This window comes from Epinephelus lanceolatus, chromosome 15 (assembly GCF_041903045.1).
Source record: "Epinephelus lanceolatus isolate andai-2023 chromosome 15, ASM4190304v1, whole genome shotgun sequence".
In the NCBI taxonomy this organism is placed as follows: domain Eukaryota; kingdom Metazoa; phylum Chordata; class Actinopteri; order Perciformes; family Serranidae; genus Epinephelus; species Epinephelus lanceolatus.
In genome coordinates this window covers 36,962,530-36,980,182 of record NC_135748.1, presented here as the reverse complement: position 1 = coordinate 36,980,182, position 17,653 = coordinate 36,962,530, and the positions used below count along the sequence as shown (strand labels likewise).

The 17,653-nt window shown below is 39.5% G+C and overlaps 1 protein-coding gene across 1 annotated transcript in view; it reads right to left on the bottom strand.

Annotated features, from left to right (window-relative positions):
- The window catches only part of kcnh5b (potassium voltage-gated channel, subfamily H (eag-related), member 5b), a 250,314-nt gene extending 233,440 nt beyond the window's left edge, over window positions 1-16,874 (bottom strand). Inside the window, exon 1 of the mRNA XM_033641955.2 lies at window positions 16,673-16,874. Within this exon, the coding sequence (XP_033497846.1) occupies window positions 16,673-16,745 (73 nt within the window). The 5' untranslated portion in view covers window positions 16,746-16,874. The remainder of the gene's footprint in view (window positions 1-16,672) is intronic.
- Between the last annotated feature and the right edge of the window lie 779 nt (window positions 16,875-17,653).

Genomic DNA, 17,653 nt, shown 5'->3' with positions numbered 1-17,653 from the left:
TTTTCAAACTGTAGCCGTTTTTACACTGACTGTTAAAAGGTGGGAATGTTGCGCCGTTTTTCCACTTGACTGTTCTGTATCAACAGTACCATCACAAAATGGGGAGACAAATTTATCTTGCCTTTAAACCCACTGCTGGGATAGTAACCGCAATGAATCACTGTCTGTGTAAAAAAAAAAGTGTGAGCCAGCAGGACGAGACAGTTGTAGCATGATGTGTTATGTGTACAGCGCACCACTGGAAGATTTGAAAAGCAGCTAGAGGCAGTTAGCAGCTAACTCAAACAAGAAGAACAGCAAGTGAAAATGGCCACAAATTGCCGAGACACTGAGGTCTGGGAGCTTCTTACTATCTGAGCAGGCGACCAGATCAGTGCCATATAACAGGGACAATAATTGGTCATTAAGGCCCTTGTTATTGGTTAGAAAGAGCTGTCTGACTCAAACACTGCTGTGTTACACGTCACGCCTCTTTAGCATGTGGAACAGGTCTGCATGCTATCTTAAGTCAAACACTTGGGAACCATTATGCTGCCGTTGTTTGGTTCTATGTAAAAAAGCAAAGCTGGCATAATGAAGGGTCTTCGTCGTGGCAGTATTGCGAGATATCTGTGTAAAAAGGTCTTGTCGGTGGTACACACGGTGGTAGGCGAAAAAGCTAAGCCATGACGTTGACTGCTAGTTTCGCTCATGTCTTGTAGCAAATAAAAAGCATCAATAAAAACACCATACGGACATTTTAACAATGTTAAAAACATTGAACATTGGAAAAAAATTTCCTGCAAAAACAGTAGTGCTTTTTGAAAGAAAACAATGCATGACATGGCATCCCAGAGTGTCAACATCCAACACAGCCCGGGTACCTTTCACGTCATATCTGGACATGGAAAGTCCACGACCAAACATTGATATGTGACAAGGTCGGAGTGAGAATGTGTTGGACTGGATGTGGTTTTTAAACTGTGCAACACAGATGGTATTACATCTACATCTGGTTTGATCATTTTAAACAAACTTAGTTGAACAACAAATAAATCTAATCTCAAATTTAAATGAATCTCTGTTTGAGCAACCTATCATTTGGGTTTGTTGCTGGTGTAACAAGCCTAAATGTTCGTAACTTTAGAAAAACTCTTTGGAGTCAAAAGGTGGAAACAGTCTATGTGGAGAGCAGGACAGATTACAGCAGTAACTCTTTCAAAGTACAAACCGTGAGTTTTATAGCAAAATAGATATAGATATAGCTGCAACCTACTGCGTGCCCTTTGGCTCTGAAGTGCTGAGTAAGACTTGCTTCTAGAGTCAGTTTGAATCATCTCGACCTTTCTGCTCTCCTTTTTCATGCCAGCCAAATGCTTATCTGGATTTTCAGCTGAAAGTGGTTGAACATTTAGGATTCTTCAACCCCAATTGTAATTCTTTTTTACCTGAGTGCCAGAGGCTTATTTGGTTCTTTAAACCTCCTCTAAACCCTCTCAAGTTAAACCTTGTAAGTGCTCAGATAATATTCTTATTAGAGCTGGAGAGTCACTGATACAGCTTGTAAATTATTAAACAGTCCAGTCCAGTGAAACCACACTGATGAATTAATCACTTTCTTTCAGTGTGAGTAACTGAGGACTTAAGGATATTTCAAATTTCATGTTAATATGAATGATAATCTTGTGCCAAAGCTTGGATTAGAATCAGATAATGTCCTGTCGTATTACTGGACTGAGCAGTGGATATCAGGCCCTGCCTTCATTGAAACCATCAGACACCTAACTTAAACATCCGCACTTCCTCTCAGTGTTACCGTTTCCCAAATCAGAGAGCTGATATCTCTAATTTATTCAGTTTGAACCAGAATCAGAGCTCCTCTCTTCTGGCTCAGGCCTTCTAGTTGTTTTGAGGGTTAAATCAAAGGTTTGGTGAAGCTGCGTTTGGCTTTTATGTACCCAGCTGCTGGGATATGTTGCCAGATTGTATTAGATGTGCTCCAATATTCACATTATTTAAAAGCAGACTAAAAACTGCTCTCCTGTCTATTCTTTTTATTTTTTTTTATTGTGTTCAAAGAGTATTCATTTGCTCTAGTTATTTGTGTCTAATGTGTCTATACACATATGTATATGGATATGCTGTATGTGTATAATTATATAGGCCTACTACTTTTACTTTACTCTACATTAAGGATGCGCGATAAAATCGGTACACAATGGTATCGGCTGATATTGGCTTTAAAATGAACTGATTCGGCCAACATGCTTTTTCTTATTTTGCACAATGAATTAATATTACATATATTGAAAAGTATTGTATTTCATGTCTCCATCTGCTGGTGGGCCGTCACAATAAAAGCATGCATGTATAATATGATGCTAATTCCACTACAGATGAGACTTGATGATCACTAAAATTAGGTAGGGGAAAGAGTGGATATAACAACATCAGTATCGGTTATCAGCCAAATGAGTTGTTATATTGGATATCATCAAAAAAAAATAAAAAAATCCAATATCGTGCATCCCTACTTTACATTAGACCCATTTTTGGACCGCAACCCACCAGTTAGGAACCACTGTGCTAGCATATATAGCCTAAATAAAGTTTACTTAACACTGAACAGGCCCCATATCCACCTTTTTGCTTAGCTTCAACAGCCTGCTCAGTCATTAAACTATAAAGAGCTACTAAAGAACAAAGAAAAGTGTATAAGTGCAGGTAAGTCTGTTGGGCCTACTCAATAACAGGTGTGCTTTTTACCTGTGGCTACACACAAAGCACTTCCCTCCAAAGCAAAAGCTAGCAAACATTGTTTGCCTAAGACAAAACTAAAACCTGTGCTAACCAGTCTTCAGTGTTACATGTCATTATATGTGACAAAAAGCATCCCTCTGCTACTTATTAAAGAAAAACCACCTCTAACAGCAAATGGGGACACTAAATAACCTCTCATACTGTAGCTACAAAGCAGCCAGGCCACACAAAGCTGTTAGCTAGCATGCTAATCAACACTGCTTCTGAAAGAGCAACAACAAACAAGCCACCGCTGCTTTAACACCACCAGGTCCGGCTTTACTTACTGTAATCCACCAGTCACCTTTCTTCTCACACACAGCCACTCACTGGCTCTACCTGCAGTGTCAGCCATGTTTCTTACAGCCTGCTTAAAGCCCCGCCCTCTTATAGCGGAAGCTCCGCCCCTCGGCTTGCTAGCTTATGTTAGCATTAGCTTCTGTGAGCTAATGTCTTTGTTTTATAGAGGGTTTGTTTCACATTTTCTTCGTGAAAAGTTCAAAGACATTTCTGGAGTTTTATTCTGACACAAAATGATATCTACTTCCTCGACTGACCTCGACGACGGTTGACGTATTCAGACTTTAGTTAGGTAAAAGTACAAAGTATTAGCATCAAAATATAGGCTACTTAAAGTACAAGAGCTAACAGTGGGCCACTCATTATGCAGAATGGCATATTTCAGAATCATATCATTGTATTATAATTATTGATGCTTCATGTTTAGCCTAAATGTTCCAGTCTGTAAAGGTGGGGCTAATTTCAACTACTTTACTGCCACATAGCTTAATATGCTACATCATCACTTGTTAGTTGATTTATGGTCTACAGAATAAGCTGAATAATAAAAAGTAGTATAAAGCAACTGTTAGCCTACCTAATGTTGTCAGATAAATGTAATGGAGTAGGCTAGCTACGATATTTGCTGTAGAGTCTTTCAATTAGAAAACATTACGTTTAAGGCCTCTGACTTGTTCGGACACGTGTTCTGGGCAACAACAGTAAACCCATGTCCAATTTTCTTTTGAGTGCGGTAACCCATTTGTTTTGACTCATGCTCACCTTCACACAGGTAAAACATTGCATGTCCATTACTCATCTCAGGTAAGTGTCCATTCAACAGTTCAGTGCCTGTCAAAGGTACGTTTCCATTCATCAATTTCAATTTCAAAATGCTACAAACTCTTCATGCTGCCACACTTAACATGGTCAAAAAACTGTTTGATCCCCACATCACACATCTGCTGCTCATCACCTGCCTAGTTGGTAGTAGTAGTAGGGCCTACCTTACATTTGCACTTAAGTACAACAGCAGTCTACTTGACTAAATGTAGATTCCACCACTGTTCTGCTGGATACTAAAATTTGAACACAACTAGGGCTGGGCAATAAATCAATGACATATCATAATATCGTAAGTGTTGTCTTTTCCTGGTTTAAAAGGCTGTATTACAGTAAAATTATGTAATTTTCTGAATTTACAAGATTGTTTTAGCTGTTCTATTTTTTCCCTCTATCCACTTAGTCATTATATCCACAGTACTAGGGATGCAAAATATTGGATTTTTTGTTGATATCCAATATGTCTATACAGAACAACTTATTTGACAAATAACCGATATCAATAAATCCACTTTTTTCTCCCCCAAATCTTAGTAATCATCAAGTCTCTTCTGTAGTGGAATTAACATCATTTTATACATGCCTACTCAGAGACATGAAGTACAATACTTGTCAATGTATGTAATATTCATTCATTGTGCAAATTAAGATAAAGCATGTTGGCCGATTTTAATAGTTCATATCAAAGCCAATATCGGCCGATACTGACGATGTGACGATATTATTTGTGCATCCCTACACATCAATGATGACTATTTTTCAAAAATCTCACTGTCTCAATATTTTGTGGAAAGCATAAATACTCAATCCCATAAATCTGTTGCAATATCGATATTGAGGTATTTGGTCAAAGCTAGTGTGCTATTTAATTTTCTCCGGCTGTGGCTCAGATGGTAGAGCAGGTTGTCCACTAATATAATCTGAAGATTGGCCATTCGATTCCCATTTACCATTTACCGTATTGCCCAGCCTTAAACAAAACGATTAATGTAACCATAAAAGTTCACTCTTGAGCTTGGCCTAGTTTGAGAAAACAGTCAAGTGTTAATATGGTTGAAAGCTCCAGAAAAAACTGTTAAGTGTGTCTTGAGGCTGGATTGTTTTGTGGCTCTATACTTCCAAAGTCATGAGTTAACATTTATACTGAATTTATAGGTTGACATGTGTGACACAAAATTGTAACAACTACTGAGCTGGCATTAAAACAGATTCATCATTCAGCTATCACCCAGTGAAAACTATGTGATATAGTTGAAAGCTATTTGAGATAGTAAGGAGACCTTGAGTTGAAATTTTTCTTTTATTTGCATTTAACTGCTTCTAATAGGCTCTGACTGTAATAACTGCATCTGACACTAATGGACATATTTCCCAATAATTTCACACAGATCGGAGAAGAATTGGGGGGTAAAAACTTCCCCCACTTTACTCACTTTTAAAATTATATTAAACTATATTCACACTCTTTAGTTAAGCCACACAATAAGACAGCTGGTAATTTCAGCTACTGACAGAAATTACTTGAATGTACATCTTAATGCACATGTTAATGTATTTCTGGAATGTAAATAGCCGCCTGCATTATCCTCCTATTTAATTATTTATCATGAAGGCTATTTGTTGGGTAATTTTATGCTTTTATTCCCTGGCATTATATTTCCTCTTGTTCTCATAAATGTTTATATGTTACTGTATCTGTGTTTGGATGATGAGGTAAAAGCACCATCATTTTACATGTCTTTTTTCCCATGTGGTAATTTATTGAATTTTGGATACACAATACAGTTAAAGGTATGGACCAGTTGTCCGGTCTAAAACAAGACAAACTAACCAGATCCTTGACCAGCTGATGATGAATTCATGCAGCAGATCAGTCTGCAGGCTCCTGCTGAGGGGCAGGAGAGTGTGAGGGTGAAGGAGATAGTAGGCATCTCCTTATTAGCAAAAAATTATCGACACCCCATAATTTTCCTGCCCATCAACCCCCTTGTTAAAACTTAACAAGCACACTAGCAGCTGCGGTAGAGTGTAAATACAGATCAGCAGCCTGGTTAACGCCACACTGGAGAAACATCTGCAGTGGAAAAATACCACCAGCAGCTCTTTTATAATCACATAGATATTAATTATTCATTTGAGATATTCTGCATGGCAATACAGAATATATCCCCGGTCACCAGGGAGAACAGCAGAGGTGGTTTTAACTGTTTAACTGTTAACTACAAACTGCTTAGACCAGACGTTGCAGTGCTGTAAACCATCCCCCACTTGCATGTCATATGTTTTTAAATGCATGAAAATCATCTTTATACTGATTAATCAAGGGAAAGTTCCAGTTTAGTTCAACTGGGGTCTTGTTTTTGTTGCAACACAAGGATGTTGCTGCACAAGTAGTGAGCACACTTGTTGCACAGGAAAACTGTGTGCATACATACAGGCCCAATAGGGACTACAGATGGAAATTAGCTTATAGCCAAATCTGGTGCAGTTAAGAAGCTGTGCACGGTCCCTGTTAGATAAATGAAATAAATACAGCTATGTTCACTGCAGTGGGTCAAAGTTAAAGCATGACATCGGTCCATAAACTGTGATGGATGTTTTACAGCAAACATTTTGGGAAATAATTTGACTCTCTTATCTTTGTTTTCTCTTCTAAATAAGTTTGATTAACCTGGGAATTTGTTTAAAACCTGTCTGACTGTCTGATTGTGTCTCTGGACCATCTTTCTTGAATCTTTTCGCAAACCTAACCTACGTACTTTACATTGAGTATGTAACTTTGATTATTGCACTAAACCTAACTTATGTATCCTTAAATTAAGTATGTAACTTTACACTATGTTCGTAATGTAATGTCATCCAACCATGTCTCTTTTCCTGAGCCTAACCAACATAAATTTGTTTTCCTAAACCTAACCTACGTAACCTCATGTTAAGTATGTAACGTGACGACACCTAACCATGAATCTTTTCCTAAACCGAACAGAAGTGAATTTGGTGTGCTTTACCTAACTTACATAACCCTATGTTAAGTACATTTTACGTTAAGTATTTAATGTGACGACATCAAACCATCTTTCTTTTCCTAAACCTAACCTACGTAACTTTGAGTACTTGACGTGACAACACCCAACCATGTTTCTTTCTTAAACCTAAACTACTTATCTTCCCACTAAGTACGTAACTTTACATTAAGTATGTAACTTTATGTTAAGTACCTAACGTGACAACACCCAACTATGTTTCTTTTCCTAAACCTAACCTATATAACTTTGCGCTAAGTACTTAACGTGACAACATCCAACCATGTTTCTTTCTTAAACCTAAACTACTTATCTTCCCACCAAGTACATAACTTTACATTAAGTATGTAACTTCATGTTAAGTACGTAATGCGGTGACATCCAACCATGAATCTTTTCCAAAAACCTAACCAACATAAATTTAAACGTAACCAACATAAATTTACTGTCTAATTTACGTAACCCTATGTTAAGTACATAACTTAAACTTATAATATATATATAATGTGATGACACCTAACCATGTTTCTTTTCCTAAGCCTAAACTACATAACTTCACATTACGTACATAACTTTACATTAAGTACGTAACTTCATGTTAAGTACTTAATGTGATGACACCGAACTATATTTCTTTTCTTAAACCTAAAGTGGTAGGGGTGCTAATTCATTTGGCACTATTTCATTAGATATCAAACGAACCATTGCATGAGGACCAGTTACACTACTGCACATTGATTACATACTGTAAATGGTCCACTGTAATGGATTCCCTACGGTATCACAAGTCTTGCAAGTCGTTTTGTTTTATAGCAGACAGATAAAGACTGGATCCAGCAGCTCCTTGAAAGGTCAGAAAACTATCACCTGCTTTAGAAGATGGTCAGTAGTATACAGAGAGACACCTACAATTTGTACTTAATGAGCTAAAGCTGCCAATAAAGTCTTTCAACACCTGCCAGATCTACTGTACTTGTAACTTTGGCAGGTAATCATTCATCAGTAAGAGAAGTGCCTCTTTTCCAAAAAATTGTTGGCTAATAAAAGACAGAACTCAGGATGAAAAGACACGGCAACAACTCTTCAGATTTGTGCATGCCCACAAACATTACAGGCCTGCAGTGTTCCCCAAACCATATGTTTAGAGCAAGGAGGATAAAACCTGTGAAACAGCATTTAAACTATGAAAGGACACTCAGATGTCCACAGTGAAACCCACACCCATTAATTCTTGAAGGTGTGTCAGCAGCTCTTTGCTTTTTACAGACCCATGAGTAAAACCACTTGACTGATTTCACTTGGCAGCCTTCTGATGATATAAAAAAAAAAGTGACGATAATAAAAATGTTGCAGCTGTAGTCAGGGAAAAACCTCACTGACTGGGTGGTATCTGATTTTTAATAAAACATAAACTGGTTCTGTTTACCAGTCAGACTCACTCCAATCAACAAATGACTACATAAATACAGAGGGAAAACTTGCATGTTATTTCAGACCAAGCGAGTATATTCTGAGCCTCTACAGTGACCTTTTATTTAATGTTAATTATCTGCATGAAGGTGGAACAACAGGCTGACAGAATGACACTAAAAAGAGAGCAGAGGAAGAGGCTGGTTTACCAATTTTCACCTAAATATCATTTGGATTTTTTTAAAGAAGCAAAGTTTTTTCAGACTGATTTTCAACTGGACTTTATGTCACCAGTCATTTAAAAGTTTTTGTTTTTTTACTGCTGCAAGAAAACTTAGTTCACTGCAGTTTACAGTCAGTAAATGTAGAGAAACTTATCTGCTGGTCATGTTTTGTAAATCAAATTTGCTTTGTGGCGGTTAAAGCTAAAAAAAGTGAGTACTTGACGTGCTCCACCCACCTGAACGCAATTGCAGACCAAGTACCCTCCCTTGTGGCAACAGCCCTTGTCAATGGCAGTGGCCCCCCAGTAGGACAATGCACCATGCCACACCAAAAAAATTTCTCAGGAATGACCTGAGGAATGGGAGAAAGAGCTCAAGGCATCGACCTGGCCTTCAAATACCCCAGATACCAATCTGATCTAACATTTGAGAGACCTTCTGGTTCCCCAGAGGTATCCCCAATCGACGGTTGGTGCTCCTTGGACCGGACTTGGCCCTGACCTGTCAAGGCATGGACACAGGATCTCTGGTGGTGTCCTATAATGTCTGGCACCAGGGTGTTAGCATCAGATCTTTTGAGTCCTGTGGGTTGTGAGGTGGGGTACCAGCATGTCCCACAGTTGTTTGATCAGATTGGGATCTGGGGAATTTGGAGGTTAGGTTGACGCTTTGAGCTCTTTTTTCTGTTCCTCAGGCTATTCATGAGCAGTTTTTGTGGTGTGGCATGGTGCATTGTCCTGCTGAGGGGCAACAGTTACTGGGAGTGCTGTTGCCATGAGGGCAGGTACTTGGTGGTACTCAGGTGGCATCCACATGAATGTCAAAGCCCAAGGGTTCCCAACAGAACATTGCACTGTACCAAAATGATCAATGTTGTTCACTTCACCTGTCAGTGGTTTTAATGTTTTGGCTGACCGGTGTAAGTTAAGGTGGCAAAGAGTCCAAGTGGGACAGGCGGGCGGGAGGGGTGGTGGATGGTTCCAACAACCACCACAAGGTTTGCTGGGCCCATCCACCACCCCTCCCGCCCGCCCTACTTGGACTTCTGCTACCTTAACTTTCATTCTTTTCCCGCTGCGTTTCCACCTGATGCTGCCGAGCGCCGTTAAACTATAAAAGCGACCGGCTACATATCATGCCAATGTTAAAGGATAGCCGACTCTATGCTCTGCAGATTAAATGAAAATTAGAACAAACAGCTACGTGCAGCCCAGAGAATCAGGTTTCTGCCTCGAATCTAACAATGTCCAGCTCAGTCTTAAGACGGTTGAGCCAGACCTGACAGAGTCTGAGCCTGACAAGCTGAGTATGAGATGTCCTAAAATGGCCACCATACAGAGGATTAACCCCTCAAATTAAGGCAACAATATGAGCTTTCCTCTGGCACCACCCACAGGACAAAGTTAACATTTCCTGCCCAGCTAGTGGTGATAAGAGAAGGTTTGTTTCTCTATTTCATTCCTGAAATATTGCTGATTCAGTGGTCAGAACAACTCACACAAGACTGCAGTACATTATGGGTAAGCTCTGGGTCACACCTTTAACGCAGAACAATCCAGAACAATATGAGCCTCATCTGTTTTCTCTGTCTCTTTCCAAACAATTACTGCAGCGATTCTTCAGCACAAAAAGGAACTGTAGTTATTTAAACTCATCCTCTTCTTGTTTTAAGGCTAAAAACCTGCCGGCTGCAGCCTCCTGTGTGCCCACCAGTATTAAAGAGCTGACTAAGACTGAATGCAACACCCAGAATCATCTTGCCCTTTCCTGCTCTCCTCTTTCATCACAACCAATTACTTAGCCGAACCGAGGCTCCTCAAGGCCGTCAGCAACAGAGGCTGCTTGGAGAAGTGTAGCGTCTGAAACAGTGTTCGGACCATCAGGGGACTCAAACTCTCCACTGAAACCCACTGATGAGATTATTAAGCGTTAACGGCTGATTCAATTGTCAGGGAATTCTGTAATTCTGTTCTACATGAGATCTTTTAATTTCAGATCTAATTCACAGGCAAAATGAAAGACTCAAGTGAAACAAAGAGTGCGCTCATGCAGAGGAAACGTGTGGAAACATGCAGGTTTTTCAGCTTGTTTTTCTGTTACAGTGATCACAGAAACCTCAGTATACAGATGCCAGGATTTTAAAAACATCGAGGTCATGAGTCCCACTGACACACTCCAAACACCCACAGGAAACACTGACCCTGACTGGAACCACTGCCGATTGCATTAACCCGTGAAACTCAAACTGAATTCATCAAAATTACACTTACTTAGTTGCAGACTGTTTAGATCACTGCATGTCATATAGGCTACATTTTGTCCTTTTCTGTCACTGAATACTGAAAAAGAAAGATGAGTGGCAGAATCTATCTTCGGGTATGGATTACATGGGTTTCAGGAGGAGATCTGTCAGTATGATTAAGGTTCTTTATACCAAACTTACTGTTAAGCAGCACTTGGGCTGTCCTTTAAGCTATTCTCTGTCCACCAATCTACAGGCTGAGGTAGCGATGGTCAGGGGAAAGGTCATTTAGAAGCATTAAGTGATGTTTTCTTGCACAGTTAAACCCAAATTAAAAACCCTGTCTATATGACCTCAAACATATCTTTGGGATCTCTCAACTGGAATTTCTTGTTACTTACCAGCCAACACTGATACTGATATGTAGTGTGATAAAATAATATTGTTTGGACAGAAAATCCCGCACGCTGTTCTTGTTCTGCTTCACAGTTTATTAGCAAAGCCAGATATATACTTCTGCGTGGAATTGACGCTGTTGCCTGACGTGCATCTTCCCAGAAATGTAACTGCATGTCATGGTGACACAGACCTCATGTCTATTTCTGTAAGCTGAAGCCATTTCCCTCAGTGGAAACAAAACTTTTACTTACTTTAATTTCACAGAAAAGGAACAATAAATTGTGAAGACAATAAAGCCTCCACAAAAATAGCATTTTAAGTCTTGTGTGTGATTTATCCTGGCTTCATATGAGCAGAGGAAATCTCCGTTTGTCGCTAGGCTAATTTATACAATGTAAAATGCCATAGGCTTGTGCTAATAAAGTCAGCATGTTGTATTTGTTTGGAAAACGTGTTTAGTATAAGACAATTGTTTTGACAGTGAATCTTGTGAGCTGTAATGGAGCTGAATTGTGTGCTGTTACCTTTGTTAAATGTTGCTGTTGTCCCTGGTTTTATATGAGAAGAGGAAAAGATCGTTGGCTGCTAGGCTAATTTATACAATGTAAAATGGCATAGGCTTGTGCTAATAATGTTAGCATGTTGTATTTGTTTGGAAAACGTGTTTAGTATAAGACAGTTGTTTTGTCAGTGAACCTTGTGAGTTGTAATGGAGCCTAATATTGTAACATTTCCTTTGTTAAATGTTGCTGTTGTCCCTGGCTTCATATGAGTAGAGGAAATGTCTGCTAGCTGCTAGGCTAATTTATACAATTTAAAATGCCATAGGCTTGTGCTAATAATGTTAGCATGTTGTATTTGTGGGGAAAATGTGTCCAGATAAAGACAAGTGTTTGTCTGTGGATGCTGCGAGTTATAGTGAAGCTGATTTGTGTACTTGTGTTTGACATTGTCGCTTTTAAGCCATGTTTAATGTGAGTTTGAATCAATTAAACCCTGCAGTTGACTAGTGTTTTGGAGGTGTAACTGCAGACTGACACAGACACACCACCGCACAAGTATAAATGCTCACAAGGGCGTAGGCTACAGTATTAGAGCTGAGGCACAATTATAAATCCCACTTAACTATGCTTCGGTCCTCCTGGACTTCGTCAAGAGTATTAATTAAATAATTAATTAATTACAACATTGAGTTTAAACAGAAACTGCTCCGCCCATTTCACAGGTGTGCACAGGTGTGGGGGGATTAATCAGCTGGGCATGATCCTCAACAACTGCTAACAACCTGTGCCCCTTATGTCACGCACCCCACAAATGAAACAAGGGAAAAAGGAAAACATAGGAGAGACCTGGAAACCTCAGTCTCCTCACATAATAAAGTCTGTTTACAAGATTATTTACACAAAATACTGATCATATGAATAAGAACAGATAATATAATAAAAGCATTACACTGGAAAGTAAAGCTCCAGATTCATGACGTTATTTAGATGCATTATCAGAGACAGGATCTGAAGAGTCGATGCTCAGCAGATTAAAAGATCTCTCGCTGATCGACTTTAATAAGTCTGTTTAGATTTCATTCATGTTTTGTTTGTTTTTTTATTGAATTTAATCGTGAATTTTTATTCTATTAAATATTTATTTGTGTTTATTTATTTATTCCTTGTTCCACACCAATTTTTTTTAGTTACATTGAATCCTGTAAACAACGCTAGATGAGCAACCACTGAAAGCAGCAATATTAACAAAGGCCACATTCCATTTAGTCTCCCAGTAAGCCATCACTAAAGTCATTCATTCTACCTGTGCTCTTCCTGCTTTGCCAAAGCAAGATGTCCGCCACGAGAAGAGTCTATTACAGGAATACTTCACCCACAGTCTTCATGACGGCAACTTTGTTTTCTCGCATGCCTCCACAGAAACCGGTGAACTTTTAGTAATTGATTAGGGTCCACGTTTAAGAACAGCAAAACTATATCAAAACATTGTTTTACAAACTCTCACACAACTCGTAATCAAAGCCTGGTTTATCCAGTCGGATGCTCAGTACTTTCTAAACATATGCTTTTTTGCTGAAGTGAAAGAGAAACCTATCTGTGCTTCAAATCCAGACCCCAACTCTAGTAATGTAAATTTGTTAACTTAGGTTCAGGAGCAGGGCCACACCTCAACCACACCTCAGATTGCCTGCCAAGCCTACTAATACCTGGTCAACTGATCCTCTGTTTGTCACCCACCCTCCCTTCCCTTCATCCATCATCCTCCCTACCTCATCCCTACCAACATCCCTTCATCCTCTCTTCCCTTCTCCCCTCATCTCTTCTTATTCAGTCAGGTGCATACCTCTCCCATGTCTCATTCTAGGAACCGTCTGGGGCCTGTAATGAGCTTAGGTCTCCCTCTCTCTCTGCCCGATCTCCAATACATCCTCCCAGATCAACCTCTCAGAAGACATCCCTCTGCCACCATTCCTCAACAACTAACACCACCTGAATTACAATTAAACATTTAAACGACATGTTATTGTGGCGTGCTCCTTGCCAGTGAGAGGCTTTTTAGCAAAAATGCATGTGTTTGCGAAGCACTGAGCACACGACTAGATAAATGAGACTTGTATTACACTGCACGAGCTGTGTGAGAGTTTGTAAATGGATGTTTTGATATAGTTTTGCTGTTGTTAAACCTGGTCCCCAGTCAATCAATAAATCAATATGTTTGCTGTGGAGGCATGCGAGGAAAACAAAGTCTTGTTCAAAAATTCAAGGCAACATGATACGACTGATATACAAATGGTGGTAATTTATGGAATGGGTTAGATGAGGAGTTTAAGGGAAGCACATCTACAGAGTACTTTAATGTATCATGTGCAGGCACAATGTTTTAAGGAGGTATGCAGAGGAAGAGGGGTGATGCTGATGAGTTAGATGGGATGGGGTTTGTATATTTAATATCCACGACTGTTGTTTATTTGTCTTTATTAATGGTTAGAAATTAGTTTGAGATAGTTGTTGACAATTTCTTTTTTTAAATGAGACACAAGTACTGAGAGGAGGGTAGGATTATATAGGTGTACACTACTTCCTGCTAATTTTTGAGCATGTCTGTTGATGTTTTGTTTTTGTTTTTATTTTTTGTTTTGCTCGAAATAAAGTCATTCATTCATGTGCATGACAAAGCAAAAATATTAAATGAATTGATCAGATCTGTCTTGGATAACCTATATATATATATATATATATATATATATATATATATATATATATATATATATATATATATATATATATATATATATATATATTGGGCATATTCCTGAATACATTTACATTTAATTAAACACAAATGTATTCCTGAATACATTTGTGTTTAATTAAATTACTATGAAGAGGGGGCCAATGGGGGCCCATGGCTCATTTTTTGCTGCGGCCCTGCCTTTAACTCTGAAACTGTGTTATGTTTTATTTGCTCCTCTATACAGAACACTACACTAAAACATTACATTTTCTAAAAAGAAGTATAGCTGTTGACTTTAATCAAATATTTGTGCTGATTATTGTAAAGAAGGACGATCTCAAAAACTTTATTTTATATGTCATTAACTGGCTTTTGAGTTTGTCAAACTAAAAACCAAACTTTAGTGTGTTTAATGTCATTTTTTTGTCTCTAGATACCCTGAACATGTAGTCAGAATTGTAAGGCCATTATAATTATATCTATATGTGGATATTGCCTCTCATAAAGCCCCGAGCACCACAGCTTGAAAGGTTTTATGGTCTCTCTGTCTCTATGTACTGTATACCTATTTGGATCACTGACAGCTTATTGGCTACAGATCGTTGTTGTAATGAAGTAACATAGAATAATAAATGCCAGAAAATAGTAAAACTATGAACAAATCAGAACAATAATTAGTTGCAGCCGTGTGTCTGGTATTCACTGACAGGTCAACAAATGTCTGATCCTGCAGATGTGGTCCATGTTACAGTTTTAGCCCCAGAGATTCCCCAAACTTAAAGGCAGCAGCATCAGAACAATCTCCTCACATCATTCCAGCTAATTGCTTTTTTGTCTTCTCGAGCAGAAGATAAAAAGAGACACCACACCAACCATCAACTACAACCAATGGCTCCCCAATTAGGGCCCAAACTCTCCCTCAAGGAATCCATGGCTCTGCCTGAGGCGCAAACACCGCGATGACAGACAGACACCCCGCGCACCCTCCCCATCCACAACCCTGGCTTCCACTCCGGCCAATTACTCCTCTGACTTTTCTGGGAAGATAAAGAAATCAATCTAATCAGAGGAGAGGGCGCGTGTTTCTCAGGCCGGTGCCAAGTCCGCTGCACTTTATAGCGCAGATGGAGACAGGGAAAAAAAACCCTGAGCTGTGTCCTGATAAAACAAAAATGCAGCTGAGTAATTCTGAAGACATTAAAATGATGAATAACTGAGAGGATATTTATCATTTAGTCCAGCTGATCGCTCGTTTTACTTCACAACCTGTCACTTAGTTTGGTCCCATAAACAAAACGCAGCTCTACAATATTACATAATGACGGAGCGCACATTTAGGAGGTTTATTACATTTCAAAGGCGACTCCCTCCAGGTGGGGACACGTTTCTAAAAATAATAATAGTATTAAAAAGAGGCGTGTGAGCGTGAATGGTTGTCTGTCTCTATGTGTCAGCCCTGTGATAGTCTGGCGACCTGTCCAGGGTGTACCCTGCCTCTCGCCCGATGTCAGCTGGGATAGGCTCCAGCCCCCCCGCGACCCTCAAGAGGATGAAGCGGTTAGAAGATGAATGAATGAATAAATGAATAAATGAATAAAAAGAGGCAGAGCTGACAGGTAATGATCAGATGGCTCCTGGTTTACTGGCCGAGCCGCTGCCGATGTTTATTAGTACAACCCGGCGCGTTAATGAGCAAAATAAACTTTTAATCCTCAGTTAAAAACGCAGCGTTTGCTCAGAAGCACTGCTTTTATTCGAACATAATAATCTCATATGATTTAGAGACATAATTTACATGATATAAGATCGAAAAGTCGAACACAGGCTGATGTGGAGGGGATTAAAACGGTGCGTAACAGTGACTCCGGGGAGCATCTTGAGGCAAACAACCGGCGACACGACCCAAAATTCAAGCATGTTTTCCTCAAAACTGCAACACATGTATCTCCCAGTGGAAATAATCCCTTGAACATGTAACTTAGATCAGTCTAAGGTTACTTATTATGATGTATGACACACTCATGTCGCCTCAGAGAGGGGGAAACTCCATCACTGCGGAATAAATGCAGGTATAAAGTGAGATTATGTGCCTTTATCCTCCACCAAACCTCCGTGGTTGCACTGGTATGAAAATAAAAATAAAAAACACAGTGTATTCCAGCAGCAGAGTCCGGGTCCAAGCCTCCTGGTGAAACGAAACCCCCCAAAACAAGCCTCGCTCCGGCGCGCGGACTCACCACTTGAACGCCGGACGATGTTCTCCAGAAAAGTGTTCTGCGGTGCCACAAGCCCTCTCTTTCCCCCGGGCATCCTGCTGCGGGCGGGCGGAGCTGGTGTCGGTCAGGGTCTGTGGCGGTGTGTGTGCTGCTCGGTGGTCGGTACTGACGCTGGCTCTCAGTCGGACCGATGGAGAAGCTCATTGTAACCGTGCGCTCTGGCTGCTCGGGGCGCACTGAGCCACGGCGGCGGCGCTGCATCCCGCTGCCTGACCGGAGCGCCAGGACGCATGCGTGTCTGCTGCTGTGGGCTCGGTCCTCCAAAATAATGATGATATGATATGTTTAATGTCTGTGTCGTAGCTTATGTGTGTAATTATGTCAGGAATAAAATTAAACGACATTTTTATAAGACTTGGACTTGGTCAATTAATATATTTATAAACAGCTTAATAAGTACAGAAAATATATTCAGGCCTTAAGTTTCGTTACAGTATCAGGGTTTTGTTGTTGTTGATGTTTTATAAAAATGTATTTAGTGTTTTCTATCTACAGTTTGAACACGTGCCACTTTCTTATAAATAATGATATTATATTACAAGTCTGCCTTTATAACTAATGGCGTTATTAAAGGTTAACAAACGTTAAATAATGCTTTATAATGCATTAATGAGATCAACTTTGGGGTTGCCAGGTTGTGAAAAATCCCCCCCTGGTGAGACAATAGTCAATAAAGATCAATACATAACTAAATAATTATAAAATACTCTGGAGTCTCACTTTGCAATGCGTTATTAGTCTAATAAATGATTAATTCTGCAGTTATACATGTTACTGAAGTCAATAAAGGGTTTCTGCAGCAATTGATTTTGTTTGTGGTTGTAAATATTGATAAGTAATTGATTAATAAATTGTAGTCCACAGATGCTGTGCAGCCTAGAAGCATGTGAAAATGTCAAGCAGCCTTTTTTTTTCTTCAATTAATTCAAATGCATTTGTTCC